At 43.1% G+C, this 22416-nt stretch overlaps 1 protein-coding gene across 1 annotated transcript in view; it reads right to left on the bottom strand.

Annotated features, from left to right (window-relative positions):
* Positions 1-11826: 11826 nt before the first annotated feature.
* LOC123367664 (bifunctional protein GlmU-like) overlaps positions 11827-22416 on the bottom strand; it is a 130180-nt gene continuing 119590 nt past the window's right edge. The window contains exon 4 of the mRNA XM_045012028.1: positions 11827-12800. Within this exon, the coding sequence (XP_044867963.1) occupies positions 12756-12800 (45 nt within the window). The 3' untranslated portion in view covers positions 11827-12755. The remainder of the gene's footprint in view (positions 12801-22416) is intronic.

Below are 22416 nucleotides of genomic sequence, written 5' to 3'. Positions count from 1 at the left end.
TCAGGTTTCTTTGCTGCAGAATGAAATTAGCTCAAGATGTGGCCTAACATTACAGGCCTGCTGCTCTGGAATGGTCTAAAACTACTAGTAGCCCAGTCCTCTGGGACAGTTACAGTCCTGCTCTGGAATAAACCAGACAGGTTAACAAACAGAAGGCAACGACTGTGTCTTTTAAACAGCACCCACCCTCCCCCGACTATACACACTTCCAAAGTCCTTCCTCCCCCACCGCGTAACGGTTATTAGTGAGTGTTTTAAAAGAGAGGCAGAGAAAGATCCCAGCTTCTTGGGCACATTTTCCAAATTGGAGATGGCTGGAAAAATCAAAGAAAACCTCCCCTTGCTGGCTAACAGGCACCGAGCCACTTGAGCGTGGCGTTTCTCAGGTGGCCAAGTGCCCCTGCATGCTGCTGGATGGGGCGGGGGAGAAGGGGGCATAACTGCTTCAACTGTCTCCTACCTTCTTCCCATCCTAAGCTTTGCTCTAACCAGGGAGGGAAAGTTGCAGGGTGGATTTATTTGGCACGCGGGTCATTTTAAACTGTTGCATCCCAAGTGGGCGCCTGTCACAAACAGTGGAAATCAACATGGAGAAAAAATAGACCCAAATGGCACCTTGTCCCCAAGGTTTGGAGAACGAACCATCCCCCCCCCCGGGGTGGCTTTGCATAGCTGCATACTCCCCTTCAGGAGAAATTCTGCCTGCAACACCCATTCAGACAGTGGCAAAGGCTGACTCAGGGATACAGCGCAGGGCTGAGGGGGTTTTATTTGCGCACACATTCTCCCTTTACAGGGGATGGGGGAGGAGGAAAATCCGCTTTAAAATAAAAAACCTACCACTAGTTTTCCCGTTAACATTCAGCAATTTACTGCAAATCACCAGGGGCGGTTTATACCCCTGGCTGGGAATCAGGCACCAGATTCTCGAGAGAAGGAGGCAGATTTTGCAAGCAGAGCTGCAGGTTACTTCAGGGCAATTAAAAAAATAATCAGGCAGGAGATCTGATTGTTAGGCTATATCTCCTATTGCGATCTGGCCAAAAAATTAGCAGGAAGTATATTCATGGGTGGAGGGAGGGGAAGAGGACGATTACATTATCACATCCCAATGTATATTCCCCCTGCACACACACAGGCCCATCTAAAATCCCCAAGCAGAGCTCCCCTTGGAGAATGAGAGGCCCGGGGTTATGCTGTGTACATGCATCCGACGAAGCGGGTATTCACCCATGGAAGCTCATGCTCCAATACGTCTGTTAGTCTATAAGGTGCCACAGGACTCTTTGCTGCTTTAAAAGATCCAGACTAACATGGATACCCCTCTGATACTGTGTACATGGCAGCTCCCCAGGGCTGTGATTACCCAAAAGGACCATGCACCCATTGTGCTTTATTGTTCCAATATTTGTACCTCCAGACAAGTGCATCTGCATAGGGACCCTTTCCCTTTACATGATGGGTGTGGGTGAAAGGCTATCAACCCCCACCCTACCCCCCGTAAACCACGGCAGGAGGGTTACAATGGGCACAACCGGGTCTGAGTTGTGGCTTTCTCAGAGAGGGGCAGGCAACAGAAGGGACCGAGCCCTGAGCACGGAGATCAGTTCTCCCTTTAGACCCTGTCTTTTCGAGCTGAGAAGGGCTAAGGAGAGTAACCATGGAGCACAGTACAGGCGATCCTTAGGGCTGGCGCCTCATGTGTGCAGCTGGCTGCTGGGATCCTATGGGGGATGCTATTCCCCATCTGAAGTAGAACATGCTGGTTTGGAAAGATCCAGGCCTCTGGATTTGGACGACCTGGTTCTGTTACTGTCTCCTCCACAGATTTCTAGTGTGAATTAAAGCAAGCCCGTGGAACCGCCGCATGCCTCAGTTTCCCGTCTGTAAAGCGGGGTGTTGTCCTGGCGTGGGGAGGCGAAAATCCGTCCCTGATTGTGAGCGCCCACCTCTGATAGCGAGGAGGGTAGTTACCTTCCTAGAGACTAGACTGAGCCAGAGCGCGACCCGCCGGGGGACAGGGCTATTTTGGCCGAACGGTCATTCAAACCAGCGAGCCCAGCCCATTGAGACGCGCTGCCCGGGGCGCCACTAACACACACGTGACTGACACCCTCCCTGCAGGCTAGTGGGGACAGACAGTGCCAGCACACGGGACACTGTCATGAGGGAAGGCGTGTGTGTGATGCCTGGCCAGGTGTGGCAGAGATCTGTAGCTGAGGTGTAGGCTGTGAGGCGGGTGTGTGGATGTCTGTGGGTGTGTGTGGGGGGGGAGATGCCTGGGGGTGTGAGAAGTGTCTATTGACGTGTGTGTGTGTGTCCGTCCATAGGTGTGTGAGCCGGAGAGGTCCCTGCCTGCCATCTGTGTCTACAAAACGCCTGTTTGTTTCTGTGGCACAGGCAAACAAAAGAATTAATCAGCCTCCAGTGTCGCCTGGCTAATAAGGTGGCGTGTTCACTTGAATCCAGCCAGCCTCCTTCCAGCCTGGCAGGGGCTGCAGGCGCTGACCTGGGTGGCTCGCCAAGCCGGAGCAAAGAGAAACCTCCGCAGAATCATTTCCAAACATGAAAATGGCTCCATTGTCATTACAGCGGAGAGATTGAATTCGCCTCATCAAAGCGGAGCCTGACAGGTGACTCAATAGGCTGGTGCCAAGCGCCGAGGCAAGGAGATTAGCAGGGCACTGATATCATTATTTCCGCCTATCACAGATTCGGCAGGGAGGCAATTGTAATTTCTGGGCTTATTAGTCTGCCGGGGGACCCGAGCGATAAAGCTCCCGGTGACAGCCAGGCATTTGTGCAGCAAGTGCTGTCACAGTGACACTCACCAAATGCCAATGCGCCCACGTCCTCGTAATCCTCCCTAATGGAGGTTAACGCCTGGCACGAGGCGCTCTTAGCCGCGAGCAGGGCACTAATGACATTTGCATTTTTAAGCTGGCCGCGGTAAAAGCAACGAGCGAGGCTCCTCGGCGCAGCCTGGGGCCAGTCCCCTTTGCAGGGGAAGGAGAATCCAGCCCGCGCCTGTCTCCGCCGTGGAGCGCGCGCGGGCCGGGAGCCTCCCCGGGGTGAACGAAGGTTCCCGGGGGACAGTGGGCCCCGGCTCGCCAGGGAGCAGCAGGACAGGGCTGAACGGAGATTGTTCCCTTCGGCTACAGGGCTTGGGCGTGAGGGGTGGGGCGTGGCCAAGCCCCCCTGTTTTCACAGCGGGGTTTAAATCACACCGCAAGAGCTGGGGAGAAACAAAGCCGAACCCTCTCCGCCGCAGAGAGAGCAGCACCTTGCAGCGTCGGAGCGATGCTTCCCAATCAGCCCAGCGCCCCCAGGTTTCAGCCTGGGTCCCTCGCTGCTGCCCAGTCTGGAATGGAAACCAAGGAGCAGGATACGAGTTTGGTGCATTTAGTAACGTTCACCCTTGTCTCAGAGTTTGTTTGATCACAAACTCTATCTTCCTGTGTTCGTTCTGAAATAACACCCCCGCACACTAAAGGAATTTCTTCAGGAAAAAAAAAATACAGGTGGTAAACTGTTACTTTTTCACATTTAAATCAGAGACCAATTAAGAAGACTGTGTAATTCAATTCTTGAGTGAGTGCCACTGAATTCAATTTGTTTCAGGTCAATGAATATAATGTGAAGTTATTAACAAAAAGGTCAGAGACTGCATATAAAATATACACACATGACACAAGCAGTAGTAATTAGTACACATTTCACATGTTCTGTTGCTCAGACATATGGCGTAGAAAGTCTTAACACGATTAGATGTTAATAAATGTTCATCTTTCTCTCTCTCTCTGTGACATAAATTGATTTTAAAGCTATCCCCCTGGTGCTTTCACGATTCACTGAAGGTTAAATATACGTGGTTTAGATTTAGAAAACACATCACTTTAGTGTTTAGTTAGAGATGTTACCCGGATTCTGAGCCCAATAGGAAACCAGCCAGTTCCATCATCTACATCATCCAGTGCTGCCTCTTGTTTCCAGCCTGAATAAAATCTCATAAAAACCAATTAACAGTTTCTAGCTGGTTACAGGGAGAGAGAAGCTGCCTGCTCCAGAGCTGTCAGGTTTAAGAGCTTTGTAGTTTTCAATCTACCTTCACTCATTTCAGAGTAACAAAAGAGAATACAGAGTAACAATATTTTAAACATTTATTCAGCACTGGAGGGAAAGGTTGTTTTTTAATAAACTTTTCTATTTTTCCTTTTAAAGAATAACAATTATTTATACCCTGTTAACGATTAAAAATTGAGACTGGAAGGTTGGTCATGTGATTAGGGCATGAAACTGGAGACTCAGGAAACCTGGCACAGGCTCAGTGCTTAATTTGTAATGAAAGAGGTGCCGGGGCTCGGACAATATTTTTACATTCATAACTGATGCAGCCGGCGCAGAGGTGCCGGGGCTAGGAACTGCCAAGCCTACAGGTGCCGGGGCTTGGCCCTGGCACAAATTAAGCACTGCCCAGGTTCCTGCAATGACTTTGGGCAAATCACTTAATCTCTCTGGGCCTCCGCTTCCCATCTGTGAAACAGGATTAATAATGCTCCTTTTGTCTATCTTATCTATTTAGACTGTAAGATCTTTGAGGCAGGACTACATGTGCATCCAGCATAATGGCACCTGATCTCTGCTGAGGTTTCTAGATGCTCCTGTGTTAAAAATAATTAATAATAAAAACATACACCTGTGGTTGTGTTTCTCTAGCTCAGGAGAGACACAAATGCAGGAGCAAATTGAACTGGAGACAGGAGAGCACTCCTGTATGCTACACAGGGAAGCATCCCTAATGCTTTTCATCACTTACTTCCAGTGAATGTCTTACCAAAGGGAAGGGAAGAGCAGTGGCTTTCTTGAGATACAGGCCACCTAGGGTGTGTCTATAAAATAAAAATTGTATCCACATCCAATCTGCAAAAATGATCCATGGATATAAAGTGGATATCCGCAGATTTGCAGGACTTTATATATAAAATTTGGATCTGCATCCATCCACAATCCACAAAAATGGTCCACAGATATAAAGCAGATATCTGCGGATAGACATTCATCCTCAGGCTGGAGCCTGGGCTCTATGACTCCGTGTTTTATTAACATAAGAACAACCATACTGGGTCAGACCAAAGGTCCATCCAGCCCAGCATCCTGTCTTCCGACAGTGGCCAGTGCCAGATGCCCCAGAGGGAATGAACAGAACAAGTAATCATCAAGTGATCCATCCCCTGTCACTATTGTCCATCCCCATTGCAATGTAGATGTACCCTTAAGGCATATGCTCCCATCACTCACTTGCCAAAGAGTGTAGCAGCCCTCTACAAAGCCTCCGAAGCTTAAGCCCAAGCTAAAACCTTGTCTTGAGGAGCTGGCTGCCATTCTCACACCATTAAAATCATCCTCTTCAAAAGATCTGCAACCTCAGAAAAAGGAGGGTAGCCTGGATAAATGGGGGAGGAGTCAGGGCATAGCTGGGCAAAAGTGTCCCCTCCAGATACATATTCAGAAGGGATTCCTCTGCAGGCAGATCTCCCCCTACCCCTCTCGAAAGGTCCGCCTTTCCGTTCTGTTTGTTCGGAGCCTAGCACAATAGAACCCTGGTCCATGACTGGGGCTCCAAGGAACTACAGTGATACCAATAAATAATAATAATGGTACAGTAACAAACCGTCCTCCCTGGGACTCCACACAGGCTCCTGCACTGGGGACAGATCTCAGTGGAGTTGTGCCAGAGTAGGTTTGTTAGGAGACTTGGGAACAACTGGCCACTTCCCACCAAGCTGCCCCCTCCAGGATGTCCACGTGGAGATCCAGCTGGGAAGCACTGTAGGTTAAAGCTGCCCAGAAGGAGAGGGGGGCAGATGAACAATACAGAGGCCAATGCTGTCTGTGAAGATGACTCCAGTTCTCGATTCTCTGGAATGAAGGAAGACTTTCCCTATGGAATCTACAGCTCCGCAGTGCTGGGAGGCTCCAGCGCCTGTAGACCCAGGCAGGACCCGATTAAGGCATTGTCATGATAGACATGTGCCTATGACCCCAGCTTCTGGAGTCATGTGATGACAGCAGAATCTCAACTTTCATTTTAAAATAACATTCTTACACCTCAGATGGCCTTAAAAATGAGGCTGCATGTAACTGATGCCCTGTCGTTTGTCTTCAGACAGCCGGAAGCAATAGCTATGAGTAGCCCTGTTCACCTCGGTAGTTGGCGTGGAGTTTTTATACACAGATAAATACATGAGTTGTCAGTGCAAAATTATTACACTCAGGTAAATGTGTAAGGGTTATTTACACAGGAAGGGCCAAATCCTAAAGTCTTCTCCTAGGTAAAGACTCATTCTAATAGATAAGCAAAAATCATTATTCAGGCAAAACTCCAATGGAAGTAATTGGATGAAGTCCCAAAATATGCGAGTATCTCTCAGATTTCAGCCTAATCGGAATTTTCCCTGAGTGAAGACTGAGCAAAAGCTAAAGACTTCCAGCCCTGGCCCAGTTACAGAGGTGCCAGTCACGACTCCATGATTAAGGCCGAACTCTTGAACTTAAAGTGGGGATTTTCCACCTCTTTGCTTTGTATGGAGAAATCCAGTGTATCGTCCTCCAGCCTACAGCACTACTTACTCACTGAGTACAGAATGAGTTTTCTGATACAAGTAAATATGAAATTATAGAACTACTAACTATGATATGTAACCTGTCACTTAAATCAACTTCTATACCAGATGACTGGAGGATAACTAATGTAACACCAATTTTTTAAAAAGGCTCCAGAGGTGATCCTGGCAATTATAGACCAATAAGCCTAACTTTAGTCCCAGGCAAATTGGTCGAAACTATAGTAAAGAACAGAGCTATCAGACACACACATAGATGAACATGATTTGTTGGGGAAGAGTCAACATGGCTTTTGTAAATGGAAATCATGCCTCGCCAATCTACTAGAATTCTTTGAGGGGGTCAACATACATGTGGACAAGGGTGAGACAGTGAATATAGTGTCCTTGGACTTTCAGAAAGCCTTTGACAAGATCCCTCACCAAAAGCTCTTAAGCAAAGCAAGAAGTCATGAGATAAGAGGGAAGGTCCTCTCACGGATCAGTAACTGGTTAAAAGATAAATAACAAAGGGTAGCAATAAATGGTCAGTTTTCAGAATGGAGAGAGGTTAATAATGGTGTCCCTCAGGAATCTGTACTGTGACAATGCAGTTCAACTTATTCATAAATGATCTGGAAATAGGGGTAAACAGTGAGGTGGCAAAATTTGGAGACAATACAAAATTACTGAGGATAGTTAACTCCAAAGCAGATTGCAAGGAGTTACAAATGGATCTCACAAAACTGGGTGATGAGGCAACAAAATGGCAGATGAAATTTAATGTTGATAAATTCAAAGTGGAAAACATAATCCCAACTACACATACAAAATGATGGGATCTAAATTAGCTGTTACCACTCAAGAGAGAGATCTTGGAGTCATTGTTGATAGTTCTCTGAAAACATCCACTCAATGTGCAGTGGCAGCCAAAAAGCTAACAGAATGTTAGGAACCATTAGGGAAGGGATAGATAATAAAATAGAAAATATCATAATGCCTCTATATAAACCCATAATACATCCACCCCTTGAATACTACATGCAGTTCTGGTTGCCTCATCTCAAAAAAAGGTATATTAGAATTGGAAAAGGTACAGCGAAGGGCAATAAAAATGATTAAAGGTATTGAACAGCTTCCATCTGAGAAGAGATTAAAAAGACTGGAACTATGCATGTGATGCTATATGGAATATGAATGACTATTTATAATATTACTGATACCAATATTATAAAATTGCAATGAATCTTACAAGGTATGTGTTGTAAGGTATCAGTGGTAAAGGTATGATTGGCTAAATATGATAATCATGCATATATCATCTTTGTATTGCAAGTTATAAATATGTGTGGTGTATTTGTATATCAAACTTGTGCTGTGTTTCTGGGTGACACCCCCAGACAGACTGGCATCACCACTATCCAGAGTGCTTGATGGCCTATCAAAGGCAATCAGCTATACACTTTACCCTTTGAGAGAAGGCAGGGGTTACACCTATGAGTCAGCAGGACATGTCGGGACATGCCTGTGGACAGAGGACCCCCAAGGGTATTTCCATGCCCGTGGCTGTGAATTTGGGACAAAGGAAGTAGAAACCTCATGGCAGAGGCTAAAAAAGTCAGCTGCATCTTCTCCATTTTGTCTTTAACCCTGCTTCCTACCTCTGGAGCAACTTTTCTGCAAACTGCAGCATTGAACAAAGGACCGAATGACCCAGCCTAGCTGTGGATGTGTTCCAGAGGGACTTTCAAGCCAGCAAACTCACTGACACTGCTAAGAATCTGATATACGGACTCTAAAGTTTGATGTATGTATCCGGTTGCTTTGACCATTTAACAACTCTCTTCATGTTCTTTTCTTTTCTAATAAACCTTTAGTTTTAGACACTAAAGGATTGTATGGTATTCTGGGTAAGATCCAAATTAATATTGACCGGGTAACGTGGCTGGTCCTCTGGGGATCAGGAGGACACTTTTGTATCTGTGAGCAGTTTGTAAATAACTTCTCACTTTACTGGACCTATGTGATGATTGGGAACCAAGTAACTGGAATGCAATAAAGGGAATAAAGAACTGGAATGCAAAGAACTGGAATGCTGCGTGATTGCTTTTTTCAGCTTCTTGATAACCAGCATGGGGATTCAGGAGTATAGTTTGTGACTGGTTGGGAGCCTAACTTCAGTGTTAACCTCCAGTTTTGGGAGAATCTGCTCTCCTTTTTGCAGCCTGCTCTGACCTTGGCATTTTCAGTGTGAGCTCCTCTAGCTACCGCGGGTCACAATTCAGCTTAAAAAAAAGACAACTAAGAGGGGATACGATAGAGGTCTATACAATCTTGACTGGTGTGGAGAAAGTGAATAGGGAAGTGTTATTTACCCTTTTATGTAACACAAGAATCAAGGGTCACTCAACGAAAGGTTTAAACCAAACAAAAATAAGTACTTATTTACACAAAGCACAGTCAGCCTGTGGAACTCATTTCCTGGGGATGTTGTGAAGGCCAAGATTATAACAGGGTTCAGAAAAGAACTAAATAACTTCATGGAGGACAGGTTCATCAATGGCTATTAGCCAAGATAGTCGGCATAAAACCCCATGCTCTAGGTGTTCCCTAGCCTCTGATTACCAGAAGCTGGGAGTGGATGACAGAGGATGGATCACTTGACGATTACCTGTTCTGTTCATCCCTCTGAAGCATCTGGCATTGGCCACTGTCAGAAAACAGGAAACTTGGCTAGATGGACAATTGGTCTGACCCAGTATGAAGTGAATGACTGAAATCATGATACCATTATATTTCCACTCACCTTGTTCTCCAGCTGCATTCATCAGGAATAGCTTCATTATATTTCAACTGTTTTAATATTAAAGTCCTGGGGCAAAAATTTCAAATGACACAGGAACCTGAGGCCCATATTCAAAAGTGACAGGCACCTGGGGCCCAGAGCAAAGGTATTGAGGTGCCTATTATTGAAATCCATGGGATTTAAGTGCCTAAATACCTATGAGCATCTAGACCTAAATCACTTTTGAAAATAGGACTTAGGTACCTGGATGGTTTTGAAAATGTTACCCCTGGGTTTCTTATGCTCTCGCCTTGCAGAAGTACTCTTTGTGTACACTCTATACCATCTGGACAGAGCTATGACTCTAACTTGAGGAAGCCTGAGAGCATTTTGGTAAGACAATTATGGCATCTTCACCTTCCAAATCCTCTGTTGTGTCCAGAGTACAAAGATTATTTCTTTTTGATCTGGTTCCCAGGCCATCCAGTTTTTCCTCACACTCGCCCATTCAGGGAAAAAAATTCACTTTCATCTGACTTGTTTCAATGGAGGCGCTTTGTAGCTCATTTTCTAAATTCAGGATTTGACATTTGCGACATCACTTCTACGAGAACCAATGCCTGTTAAAATGCTTTCCAGTTTTTGCCATCAGGAAGATTTTGAATGTTGCTAAATCTTGTATCAAACCTTGCCACGACATAGCTGACTCACACTGTGATGTTGGCTATGGCAAGTTAGGTTTCAACCTCTTGTTAATTTTTTGTTTTTCACTTAAACCCATTTTTGACTATCCAAGAATTATCCAGGTAACTTATTTTTCACTTATTTAATCTTTATATATTAATGGAGCACTGAAATATTGGTGAATAAGTATCAGGTCCATGAGGAAAGCAGAGACGGAGTCAATTATTAAAAAGTTTTTGGCACTTTAACAGTTTTGTATCTCTTTCAGAGGTTTGGTGAAATCCAATATGATTCATCCAAATAAGGTTTTTCAAAGATATGTTTTAGGCAAATGCACTGTCTTTTACCTGAAAATTACAGCAGGACCTAGGATATTTACAAAGCTAGAGCTCTACTTTTGTATTGGCTCGATATGTGTGTGTGTGTAAAATGAGTTGCAATCAGTCACCATTCTACTGAGTGTGCATGGATAACAAAATGAGTGGAATTTCTCATTGAATGTGCAGATTTTTGCAGACAGGCATGGAATGGAACAGCACCCTGATGGAGCCCAGTGCCCTGAACTGCACACTCAGAGCTCTCAACAATCCATGGGACCATGTAGCATCTGGTAATAGCCAGGACCATGAGATGTTCTAGCCACGTCCACTCTTCATATTCTTCCCCCAACATCAGGAATGGGGCTGGCTTATGAGCCCAACAGCAGGCTTCAACGATGAAGGTTCTCCTTATGCAGGAGGAATCATCCCTTAAGTCTAATTTGCACCGCCATAGGAGCCCAAAGCAGCCTGTAAAGGGCTAAGGATCACTGAGTTTAAGATGGCAACAGAACACCCAGAAGATGTCCAGGACACAAACTGAGTTGTGAGAGAGGACAGTTGGTGTCTGATCTGCTTCCATATGAGTTAATGACAAAACTTGCATTGGACTCCTAGAGAAAGAATCGGGGCAGAGAAAGAGATGGGAATCATCCACATGGAGGTGGAAAATGAAATCCTAGATGTAGGAAAGGATGCCTAGAGAGTACCAGGAGATTGAGTACTGGGAGCCACCAGCAGGGAGGAGGAGAGAGGAGGCTATGGAACCACCAATGCAGATGTTGGACAAGAAGGAACGAAAGCAGAGGTACAGAAGCCTAGAGTAGAGACAAACCCAAGGATCAGTCAACAATCAAATAATTGTGTCAAAGACAACAGAAAGATCAAGGAGCTGAATACCGAAGAGCCCCTTAGACTGAGCAAAGAGGTCCTAGGGACGTAGGTGAGGGCAGGTTCAGCAGAGTGCAAATAGAAGCCACATCAGAGGGGATTAAGGAAATAGAGAAAAGAGGACCTCAGTATACAAAATTAGCGATCCATACATTTAACAACGAAACAAATCATTGCTGAGTCCCGTCCCACTAATGACACCGTCAAGCTGTCTGGAGTGGGCTCAGGAGCATGAGTACCAACCTCTGGGCAGACTGTTAAGAAGCAGGGCACAAAACCCCAAACTGGTTGGAAGTTCTATACTTGGATTCACCAACCAAGTGTGAACTCCTCTAGCAATAGAATACCTTTAGCATAGCTTCACAGACAGTCCTCTTGGGTACTCCGACCTGTCTTGCCACTCAGGCAGGCCTGCCTTTGGGATAGATGATCCCCTACGCCAAAAATCACAATATTGAGGTTACTCCCAGTCCCAAAGGGCCAGTCACTTACCCCTGGTCAATTGCACCTTAGATCTTTCACCAAAGACAACACTTGCAGCCAATCCTATAATAAATTAACTAAAGATTTATTAACTAGAAAAAAAATGAGAATTATTTACAAGGTTAAAGCAAGGAAACACACACACACATGAGTTACAGCCTTAGGTTTCAAAAGGGTGGTAGAAGCTTCTAGAATAAGCAATATATAATGTTCCACAATGGCTCATCTGGTTTCAAAGGGCCTTCTTGTGTGCAGCACCTAACACCTTCTGTCGGAAGCCAGGCTTCACATTAATGCTTCTTTCCTGCTTGGTGAGTTGCACAGTTACAGAGGTTTATAATGTAAACACTCAGTATAACCCGATAACATGGGGTACAGAGGTTAAGTGAGATTAATACAGGCAGCATCCTACAAGCATTTCATAAAGTAATACATTTTTGTAACCCTAACAGCTATTTTAACAACATTAACACACCAGGGAACCAGACTGGTTTCCAGCTCTGCATTCGTCTGTGTTCAGTTGAGGCCTAGCGGTCTTGGCATGAGCTGGCATCTGGTCTGCCAGCATCACACCACTAACATCCAATTAAAATAATAGTTGATCTTCTATTTAATTTTCCCCTATCACCAACTGTCTCCGTGGCAAATTCTTTTGCACCAAGCTAAGGAGAAGCCACTCTCCTCCCAGGTCCCACCATCATTTTCTGATCCACACCAGTAGGTGTGGTGATAAGCCATTTTAGAGGTTTCAGTCCAAATGTATCCTTATCGCTGTGACTGCTCCACAAACATACCATTGCCCAAGAAGCTGAAAATACAGAAGTGCATGTGCACAACGGAACAATGTTGGTGAGGCATTTTTGCCACCGTGCCTGGGTTTGCCAGGTGTCAATGCAGGATTTGTCAAAGTAACCTGGCTGTTCCATCCAATAAATGCAAAATATATATGAACTAGGGAACACTTTTATAATGACCGTGGTTCTCTTGGATCTCTCAGAAGTGGGTCTGGTTGGAGGAAGAATGATGATGTAGTCCTTCCTTTAAAGTGAAGACAGAAAAACGGCAGAAATACTTCTAGGATGCTGGAAATAATAGGCTTAAATATTATGGACGGCTGTTCTGATGTTGAAAAATGACATTTTTATTTTCGAAGGTCGCCCCCTAGCCCCTCCCTTTCTCCTGATTTGGAAGACCATGACAAAAGCAGCAGCACTCCTATAGCAAGGCAAGATGATGTTTGCGACAACCCAGCCTCCTTCAGCAGCGCTATGGGTTCCAGTAGAAAAAGGAGGTGCACCAAGACCAATGCTTAACCACTCAGCAACCCAATGAGGTATAAGATGTGGTTAAGAGAAAGCCCTCAAGATAACCTACAGTGGCTGCCCGACAAGGAGGTGAACAGAATGACTTCTACATGGATTGTAAGGCATCCGTGCAATGAAAACCCATGTCTGCCTGGAAGCATTCATTTCTACGCTCACTTCCAGCCTCAGTGCCAGAACCCAGCAGTACCAAAATCTTCCCTAGCTGTCATCCAACACATCACCCATCACTGTCAAGGTGGTCTCAGAGTTCATGTTCTTCTCCCAACACAAGCCTCCTGAATGCACCATCTGCTGGTTCCCCCTCTCCCCATGTTTTTCTCCTCATGCCACAATATACATAGCTTGAAAGTTTTCTGCTGTGCTCATGTGTATGTTCATGTGCATTTTTGACAAGATTTTGTTTTTATAAAGTCATGTGGATGACAATGTTCTTCAATGAGCATGTAACCTCAGAGTGATCTGGAACGTCCTATGCTCCAGTGAGCGAATCACAGACCTCTTATATTATTGCTTTCTTATTTAAAGACACGCATTAGCTTTTGTCTATACACAAACCACCCAGGTTTAGTGAAACTGGTTGTATTAGATTGGTTTAGTTAAGTCAGTGCAAATTCCTGTGTAAACACTATTTCAATTTAAAAGTGTCTTATTTCAGCTTAGATTAAACCTGTTCCTAATTGACTAAAGGTGTTATGTTCAACCAGTACTTATTTTGGTTTAATCCAGTTTCATTACAGTTTAGTTTAAGTTATACCACTCCAAGTTTGAGAGCAGCCAAACCCTTAAAAATACTGACCACTAAACATTGCCCATAGTCTATAGATTACTTCTATACCTACTTTATTCCCCTTAGCCCTGGTCTACACTGGGGGGTGGGGGTGGGGGGAGAGGAATCAATCTAAGCTATGCAACTTCAGCTACATGAATAACATAGCTGAAGTCGACGTACTTAGATCTACTTACTGCAGTGAAGACACTCTCCTGTCGACTCCGTCTGCGCCTCTTGCCGAGCTGGAGTACAGGAGTCTATGGGAGAGTGCTTGGGGGTCATAGAATCTCAGGGTTGGAAGGGACCTCAGGAGGTCATCTAGTCCAACCCCCTGCTCAAAGCAGGACCAAACCCAACTAAATCATCCCAGCCAGAGCTTTGTCAAGCCTGACCTTAAAAACCTCTAAGGAAGGAGATTCCACCACCTCCCTAGGTAACCCATTCCAGTTCTTCACCACCCTACTAGTGAAAAAGTTTTTCCTAATATCCAACCTAAACCTCCCCCTCTGCAACTTGAGACCATTACTCCTTGTTCTGTCATCTTCTACCACTGAGAACAGTCTAGATCCATCCTCTTTGGAACCCCCTTTCAGGTAGTTGAAAGCAGTTATCAAATCCCCCCTCATTCTTCTCTTCTGCAGGCTAAACAATCCCAGTTCCCTCAGCCTCTCCTCATAAGTCATGTGTTCCAGCCCCCTAATCATTTTTGTTGCCCTCCGCTGGACTCTCTCCAATTTATCCACATCCTTCTTGTAGTGTGGGGCCCAAAACTGGACACAGTACTCCAGATGAGGCCTCACCAGTGCTGAATAGAGGAGAATGATCACTTCCCTCGATCTGCTGGAAATGCCCCTACTTATACAACCCAAAATGCCATTAGCCTTCTTGGCAACAAGGGCACACTGTTGACTCATATTCAGCTTTTCATCCACCGTAACCCCTAGGTCCTTTTCTGTAGAACTGCTGCCCAGCCATTCGGTCCCTAGTCTGTAGCAGTGCATGGGATTCTTCCGTCCTAAGTGCAGGACTCTGCACTTGTCCTTGCTGAACCTCATCATATTTCTTTTGGCCCAATCCTCTAATTTGTCTAGGTCCCTCTGTATCCTATCCCTACCCTCCAGCGTATCAACCACTCCTCCCAGTTTAGTGTCATCTGCAAACTTGCTAAGGGTGCAGTCTACACCATCCTCCAGATCGTTAATGAAGATATTGAATAAAACTGGCCCCAGCACCGACCCTTGGGGCACCCCACTTGATACCGGCTGCCAACTAGACATGGAACCATTGATCACTACCCGTTGAGCCCGACCATCTAGCCAGTTTTCTATCCACCTTACCATCCATTCATCCAGCCCATACTACTTTAACTTGCTGGCAAGAATACTGTGGGAGACTATATCAAAAGCTTTGCTAAAGTCCAGAAATAGCACATCCACTGCTTTCCCCTCATCCACAGAGCCGGTTATCTCATCATAGAAGGCCATTAGGTTAGTCAGGCATGACTTGCCCTTGGTGAATCCATGCTGACTGTTCCTGATCACTTTCCCCTCCTTTAAGTGGTTCAGAATTGATTCCTTGAGGACCTGTTCCATGATTTTTCCAGGGACTGAGGTGAGACTGACTGGCCTGTAGTTCCCTGGATCTTCCTTCTTCCCTTTTTTAAAGATGGGCACTACATTAGCCTTTTTCCAGTCATCCGGGACCTTCCCCGATCGCCATGACACGATAAACTAGACACGATAAATCAATCCCTGCTGGATCGATTGCTGCCCACTGATCCGGCGGGTAGTGTAGACATACCCTTAGTCTTACTAAAGAACGTAAGAGTTATACAGTAATACACACATCAGAGTGGTCTACCTTATTCTCAAGGCCTGTATCTCTTATGGTATAATGGATAAAGTATAACTCGGGTTATAAGGATGAGATTTTAATAAGGAACTACTGAAAATTATTTTTTCCTCCTCCCAAAAACCAGCACAAAATGTCCCTAATTAAAAATAAAAATCTACAGTGGGAGAAATGATAAAACAATTCACCAGATTGCACAAGCACTAATAATAGTGTATCTGGGTGTATGTCTTTTGCAAAGAGTTCAGTATTTCATGATGCCTGACACTGCTTAAAAGTAAATGGTGATTAAATATTTTTTTTCTGAATCTTTTTTGAATTTTGACTTCTACACTTCTACATATGTTAAGCAAATAACTAGTATCTGAATTTAAGGAAAAAGCTATTTGCAAACAGTACAAAAAAACCCCTCAATACAAATAAATACTTGGAAATAAACATAGATATTAACCATTTACATTAAAAATATATAAATAAATCCTTCCATGTCTAGGAAAGCACCAAAACAAAAATTAAGCATGAGCACATATTGTCTGTAAGTCAGTATAAATATCCCTGTACATTATCAGAACCAGATCCTCAGCTGGTGAAAATGGACATACCTCCAATCAGTGGATGAATTTACACATGCTGCAGAGTTAGTTTTTATCTTCCCTGTGTCATTTAAAAAAAGAACCCCAAAATATTATTTCCAAAATCTCTCTTTTTCTTAATGTTTCTAAATGGTCCGATATCTTACTCCGCATGCCATCATGTGGTGCTGTTGGATGACGTTCAAATTCACTCTGATTGTTTAATTAACAATGTCTTCAGTGGCTCTTTCCTTGACCTTAACCATAGTAACAATGCTTGCCTGAAGAGTAGTGAAGGTCAGCAATGATTAATAAGTTCTTGTTCTTGTTTATTACATTGAAAATGGTCTGGCATTTGTAATTTGCTTTGTTTACACGTGAATTTAGTGCTTGTGAAAGGGAGGGAGAAAGAACATACTGGCTTTATGCGAGACTGATAGGAGATACTGTCTGAGCTTCCCTACCCAGCTCTAGTATCACCAGGCCCTTTCTTAGTCTGAGCCTGAAAAATACACCATATTGTGTGGCGATGCTTTGTACTATACAGAGATGGGGACTGGGCTGGGATGAATCTTATTTTTAAGGTTCATGAAACGCTGAATACCAGTCATTGACAAGACTTGCCAGACTTATTCCAACAGAAGAGATGTGGTTGAAAAAAATCTCAATTATTTTTGAGCATTTTTAAAAAATATATATTTTTTCTAACCGTCCCACACATTTTTTTGTTTGTTTGTTTGTTTTTTGATGAAAAACAGAGACCAATATTTTATTTATTTATTTTACTGAAAAAAAACCCCACAACATTTTATGTTGCTTAATTTCCAATTTTCTATTGAAAAATTGGAACATTTCTACCAAAATGAAAATTTCTCACTAACATTTTTCATTTCTCATGGGAAAAAAAATGTTTCAGTGAAAAAACGGTGACTAGTTGAACAATACAGCTTATGGGTGGGTTTTGAAAAAGACTCAATGAGTGAATATTTTTGAAAAACCCATGCTTAGGAACTGGTTTTTATTTGGTCCTGGGGAACTGCTCAGCAGCTCTGAAAATCAGGCATAAATCTATAAAACTAAATTATAAAGCATTTTGTTAATGGATAAAATGCAACATACAGCACACATTTCATACACACTCGGAGACAGAGTGGCAAAATTAATGGACAGGAGATACACTGGTATAGCTAGTGAAAGCTCAGACTGCACACAGTGGTACGTGTTTGTTTAACTGGCATAAGAAAGAAGTGCTCGAAGTATTTAATGAAAATCAGTGGGGTTTTGGCTCCTAAGTCTCTTAGGTTCTTTTGAAAATTTTACCCCTTGTGATTAAAGAAAGATTCTGAAGCTTGATAGAATTTGGTTTCCACCAGTCTTTTGGGGTCAACTTTCCATGGCGCGGCAGGCTCTTAAATTTGCCTTTCCATTGCATTTTCATTAACTGGAGTTTGAGAATGGGTCAACAGATCTATACACATCTTGTATTCCCTCAGTCTATTTTTTTTTACAGGATGTTGGATATCTAACCCTTTCTCCAATGAGTAGGTTTAAAACTAGGATCCATCACACAACAATAGTACACCCTTGCTCTTTACTGACCTTGCTGATCTATCTGAAATTAATTCTCCAATCTTAGCTTTCAGAACCAGAGATTGAAAAGACCTATTAGATCAGACTATTACTAGCAACTAGAGACACCAGCTAAGGGCCTGTCTACATAGGGAAGTTTTTCTGGAATAAGGTGAAGTGTGAATTTAATGCACTGTAGCTATTCCAGAATAACTCCTCATGTGGACACTCTCATTCCAGAATACGAGTGTCCACACAGGAACGATTCTGAAAGAGCTATTGTGGAATATCTTATTACAGACTCATTTGTGCCATGTAGACAAGCCCTAAGATCAGTACTCCTTTTGTGATAGATGCTGTACATATACATGGTCAGAAGCAGACCCTGCCCTGAAGAGCTTACAGTCCTAGTAGACTAGACAGAAGAGGTTGTACTATCTCCATTTTACAGATGGTGAATTAAGACACAGGGAGATTAATTGACTTGCCCAACATTGATAAAGAGAGGGTGAGATAGATCCAGCCATTGAACCCAAGTCACCTGACTCACAGCCGAGTGCCATAATCACAAGACCATACTTCCTCCCAAATGACCACCCCCATTCCATCCCCTTGCCAATGAAAGATTGCTCCATACCACACATTTGCTAGTGCTTTTAAAGCCCTAACTAATGGGACTTCCAAAACTTCCTTTGGGAGTGCGTTAACAGCCAAATAAATCTCACTGTCATTAAGTTCTTCTGCTTAAATGTCCCCCTTTCTACTTTCATACCAGTTACCCTCTATTCCCCACTAAATAATTCCTCTCATCCTTTTTATGTTTTCACTCTTTGTATATTGATACTAGAGTAACAAGGAATGGATAATAGTTGTTGCTTAGCCAACCTATTCCCGTTTTGCCAGGTTAGTCTTACTTCATAATTCACTCCCTCTTGTTATTTTTGCTGATATTTTCTTGAACTTCTTCTGATTTGGCAATATCTGGCACCCGGAACTGAATGCAATAGGCCAGTTACCCCAGAGTCATATAGGGCCTGATCCAAAGCTCAGTTAGGTCAATGAAAAGTCTCTTATTACCTGCAATGGATTTTGGGTCAGACCCATAGATGAGAACTATCACCTCCTTGCTCTAATCCTCCTAGATCTCATTCAACATTTTGCTATATTATGCCCATACTTCTACTATTTCTCATTCTCTATGTATTATTTCTCTGTCCCCACCTATTGTTCATAAAACTTCCAGTGCTCTGACACCATCATCTAGAGTTTTGCTCTTTATGGAGGCTGCTAATGTTCTACTAACCACACTATAAAACCATAGCTCACTACAAAAATGCTGACACCAGCACATCTGAGAGCTTAGGTTGGCATCCTGAGTGGATCTAGGAGTAGAATTACAAGCTCTAGGACTATGGGAATTGCTGGATCAGACTCATGGTCCATCTACTCTTTAGAATCCTATGTCTGACAGTCATCAGCATGAAGCGCTCCAAGAGGAAGGTGCAAGAAACCTTGCAGTGCACAGTTATGGAATAACCTGCCCAAAGGGCAAGAGTTCTTTCTAACCCCAAGAGTTGGTAGCTGGCTTACGCTCTGAAGCATGAGGGTTTATGTCCCTTTGAACCTTTTTTAACCCTATTTAGTGTAACTGGGGATATTATCATCCACATTCTCTACTGGTGTAAATCTGCACAGACTCACTGACTTCAAAGGAATTCTGCCCATGTACACTAGCGGATAATTTGACCCTACATGTCTAAACCTTTTAAAATATTTTATGGAGAAGAGTTCCACAGGTCAGTCATCCCTTGTGTAGAAAAATGTTTTCTTTTATTCATTTATAAGTTGTTGCCTTTCGGTTTCATTTATTAATAGTGGCAGTAGGAGCCCAAGTCATGGGCCAGTATCCCATCGTACTAGGCACTGTATACACACACACACACACACACACACACACACACACACACACACACACACACACACACACCCCCAAAAGACATGTTCCCTCCAAAGAGTTTAGAATATAATTGCAGGTTCCTTTGTTGTGTTATGAGAAGGTAAATAAGAGCACCTAATTACCTTCTCTATATTGTTTGTTATTCCATATACCTATAATTTATCGCCTCTTGTTCATTTCCTCTCTCAAATAAACAGTATGGCTGGAACCCTCAGAGCCAGTGTTTGAAGTTTAAGTGATTAATCCCTTCCTATGAGTGAAGGGGTGGAGCTAAACCATGAGATTTATTTATTGAGTCAATTGCCAAGCAATCCCTTGAGCAGGTAAACAGGTATGGCACACAGGAAAGTTTTGGAAAGAGTTAAAAGTGAAAACATGGGTGATCTGCTAAGGAGGAGTGCAGAAGAATAGCATAAGCATGCAGAGACAAAATCAGAAACATTAAGGTACAAAAAGAATTCCACCTGGCAAGGGACATAAAAGGCAAGAAGAGGTTCTTTAAATACATTAGGAGCAAGAGAAAGATGAAGGAAAGTGTAGGTCCTCTACTTAGAGTGGAAGGAGAGCTAATAACTGATGCCATCAGGAAGGCTGAGGTGTTTAATGCCTATTTTACTTCAGTCTTCACTAAAATGGTTAATGGTGACCAGATACTCAACACCATTCATGTTAACAACAATGGGGAAGGAACACAAGCCAAAATAGGGAAAGAACAGGTTAAAGAATATTTAAAGTTAGTTGTATTCAAGTCAGTAGGGCCTGATGAAATTCATCCTAGGATACTTAAGGAACTAACTGAAGCAACCTCAGAACTGTTAGCAATTATCTTCGAGAACTCCTGAAGGATGGGTGAGGTCCCAGAGGACTGGAGAAAGGCAAACATAGAACGTATCTTCAAAAAGGGGGAGCAAAGAGGACTCAGGGAATTATAGACCAGACAGCCTAACTTCAATACCTGGAAAGATACTGGTACAAATTATTAAAAAATCAATTTGTAAGCATCTGGAGGATAATAGCGTTATAAGAATAGACAGCATGGATTTGTCAAGAACAAATCATGCCAAACCAACCTAATTTCCTTCTTTGACGGTGATACTGACCTAGTGCATGGGGGGGGCATGGAGGGAAGCAAACCAGTAAATATGATATCACTTGATTTTAATAATGTTTTTGACACAGTCCCACATGACATTATCACAAGTAAACTAGGGAAATGTGATGTAGATTAAATTACTGTAAGGTGGGTACACAACGGGTCAAAGGACCATACTCAAAGAATAGTTATCAATGATTTACTGTCAAACTGGGAGGTCATATTCAGTGGGGTCCCACAGGGGTCAGTTCTGGTTTCAGTGCTATTCAAATTTCTCTGAAGAAATTGGATAATGGATTGGAGAGTATGCTTATAAAATTTGCAGCGGACACCAAGATGGGAGGGGTTACAAGCACTCTGGCAGGCAGGATTAGAATTCAAAATGTCTTTGACAAATTGGAGAATTGGTCTGAAATCAATAAGATAAAATTCATTAAAGATAAGTGCAAAGTTCTTCACATAGGAAGGAAAAATCAAATGTACAACTACAAAATGGGGAATAACTGGCTAGGTGGTAGTATTGCTGGAAAGGATTTGGGAGTTACAGTGGACCACAAATTGAATATGAGTCATCAATGTGACACAGCTGCAAAAAAGGCTAATACTATTCTGAGGTGTATTAATAGGAATGTCATATGTAAGGTAATTGTCCTGTTCTACTCAGCACTGGTGAGATTTCAGCTGCCTTCCCATTCTGTCCATTTCTTGGCACCATGCTTTAGGAATGATATGGAGAAATTTGAGAGAGTCCAGAGGAGAGCAACAAGAATGAACTTGACCTATGAGGAAAGGCTAAAAAAACTGGGGCATGTTGAGTCTGGAGAAAAGAAGACTGAGAGGATACCTAATAACAGTCTTCAAATATGTTATGGCCTGTTATAAAGAAGACTGTGATCAACTATTCTCCATGTCCACTGAAGGTAGGACAAGAAGTAACAGGCTTAATCTCCAGCAAGGGAGATTTAGGTTAGCTATTAGGAAAAACTTCTAAATACAAGGTTAGTTAAGTTCTGGAATAGGCTTCTAAGGGAGTCTGTGGAATCCCCATCATTGTAGGTTTTTAAGAACAGGTTGGACATACAGCTGTCTAGGTTTACTTGGTCCTGCCTCAGCACAGGGGGCTAATCCTGATGATCTTTCAAGGTCCCTTCCAGCTCTATATTGCTATGATTCTATAAATTAGAAAATAAAAAATGTAGAAAATTGATAAGAGAAGCTGAAGACATCAGGGAAAAATCCATGGCTGGCAGGGCTAAGGACAGTTAGGAGTTTTAAAAGTAATTTTAGGAACAAAAGAAATCCTAGAAATGATATAGGCCCATGATTAGATGGAGATGGTAAAATCATTAATAATGATGCAGAAAGGGTAGACATATTCAATAAATATTTGTTCTATATTTGGAAAGAAGCAAGAGCAATGTACGCCTATCACACAAGGATAATGAAGTACTTTCCAGTCTATTAGCAACTAAGGAGGATGTTAAACAAGTAGGGCGATGATTTTACCTCTGTATATGG

Source organism: Mauremys mutica, chromosome 3 (assembly GCF_020497125.1).
Source record: "Mauremys mutica isolate MM-2020 ecotype Southern chromosome 3, ASM2049712v1, whole genome shotgun sequence".
Taxonomy (NCBI): Eukaryota; Metazoa; Chordata; order Testudines; family Geoemydidae; genus Mauremys; species Mauremys mutica.
The sequence above is the reverse complement of the archived record's forward strand: the minus strand, read 5'-3'. Positions and strand labels throughout refer to the sequence as shown.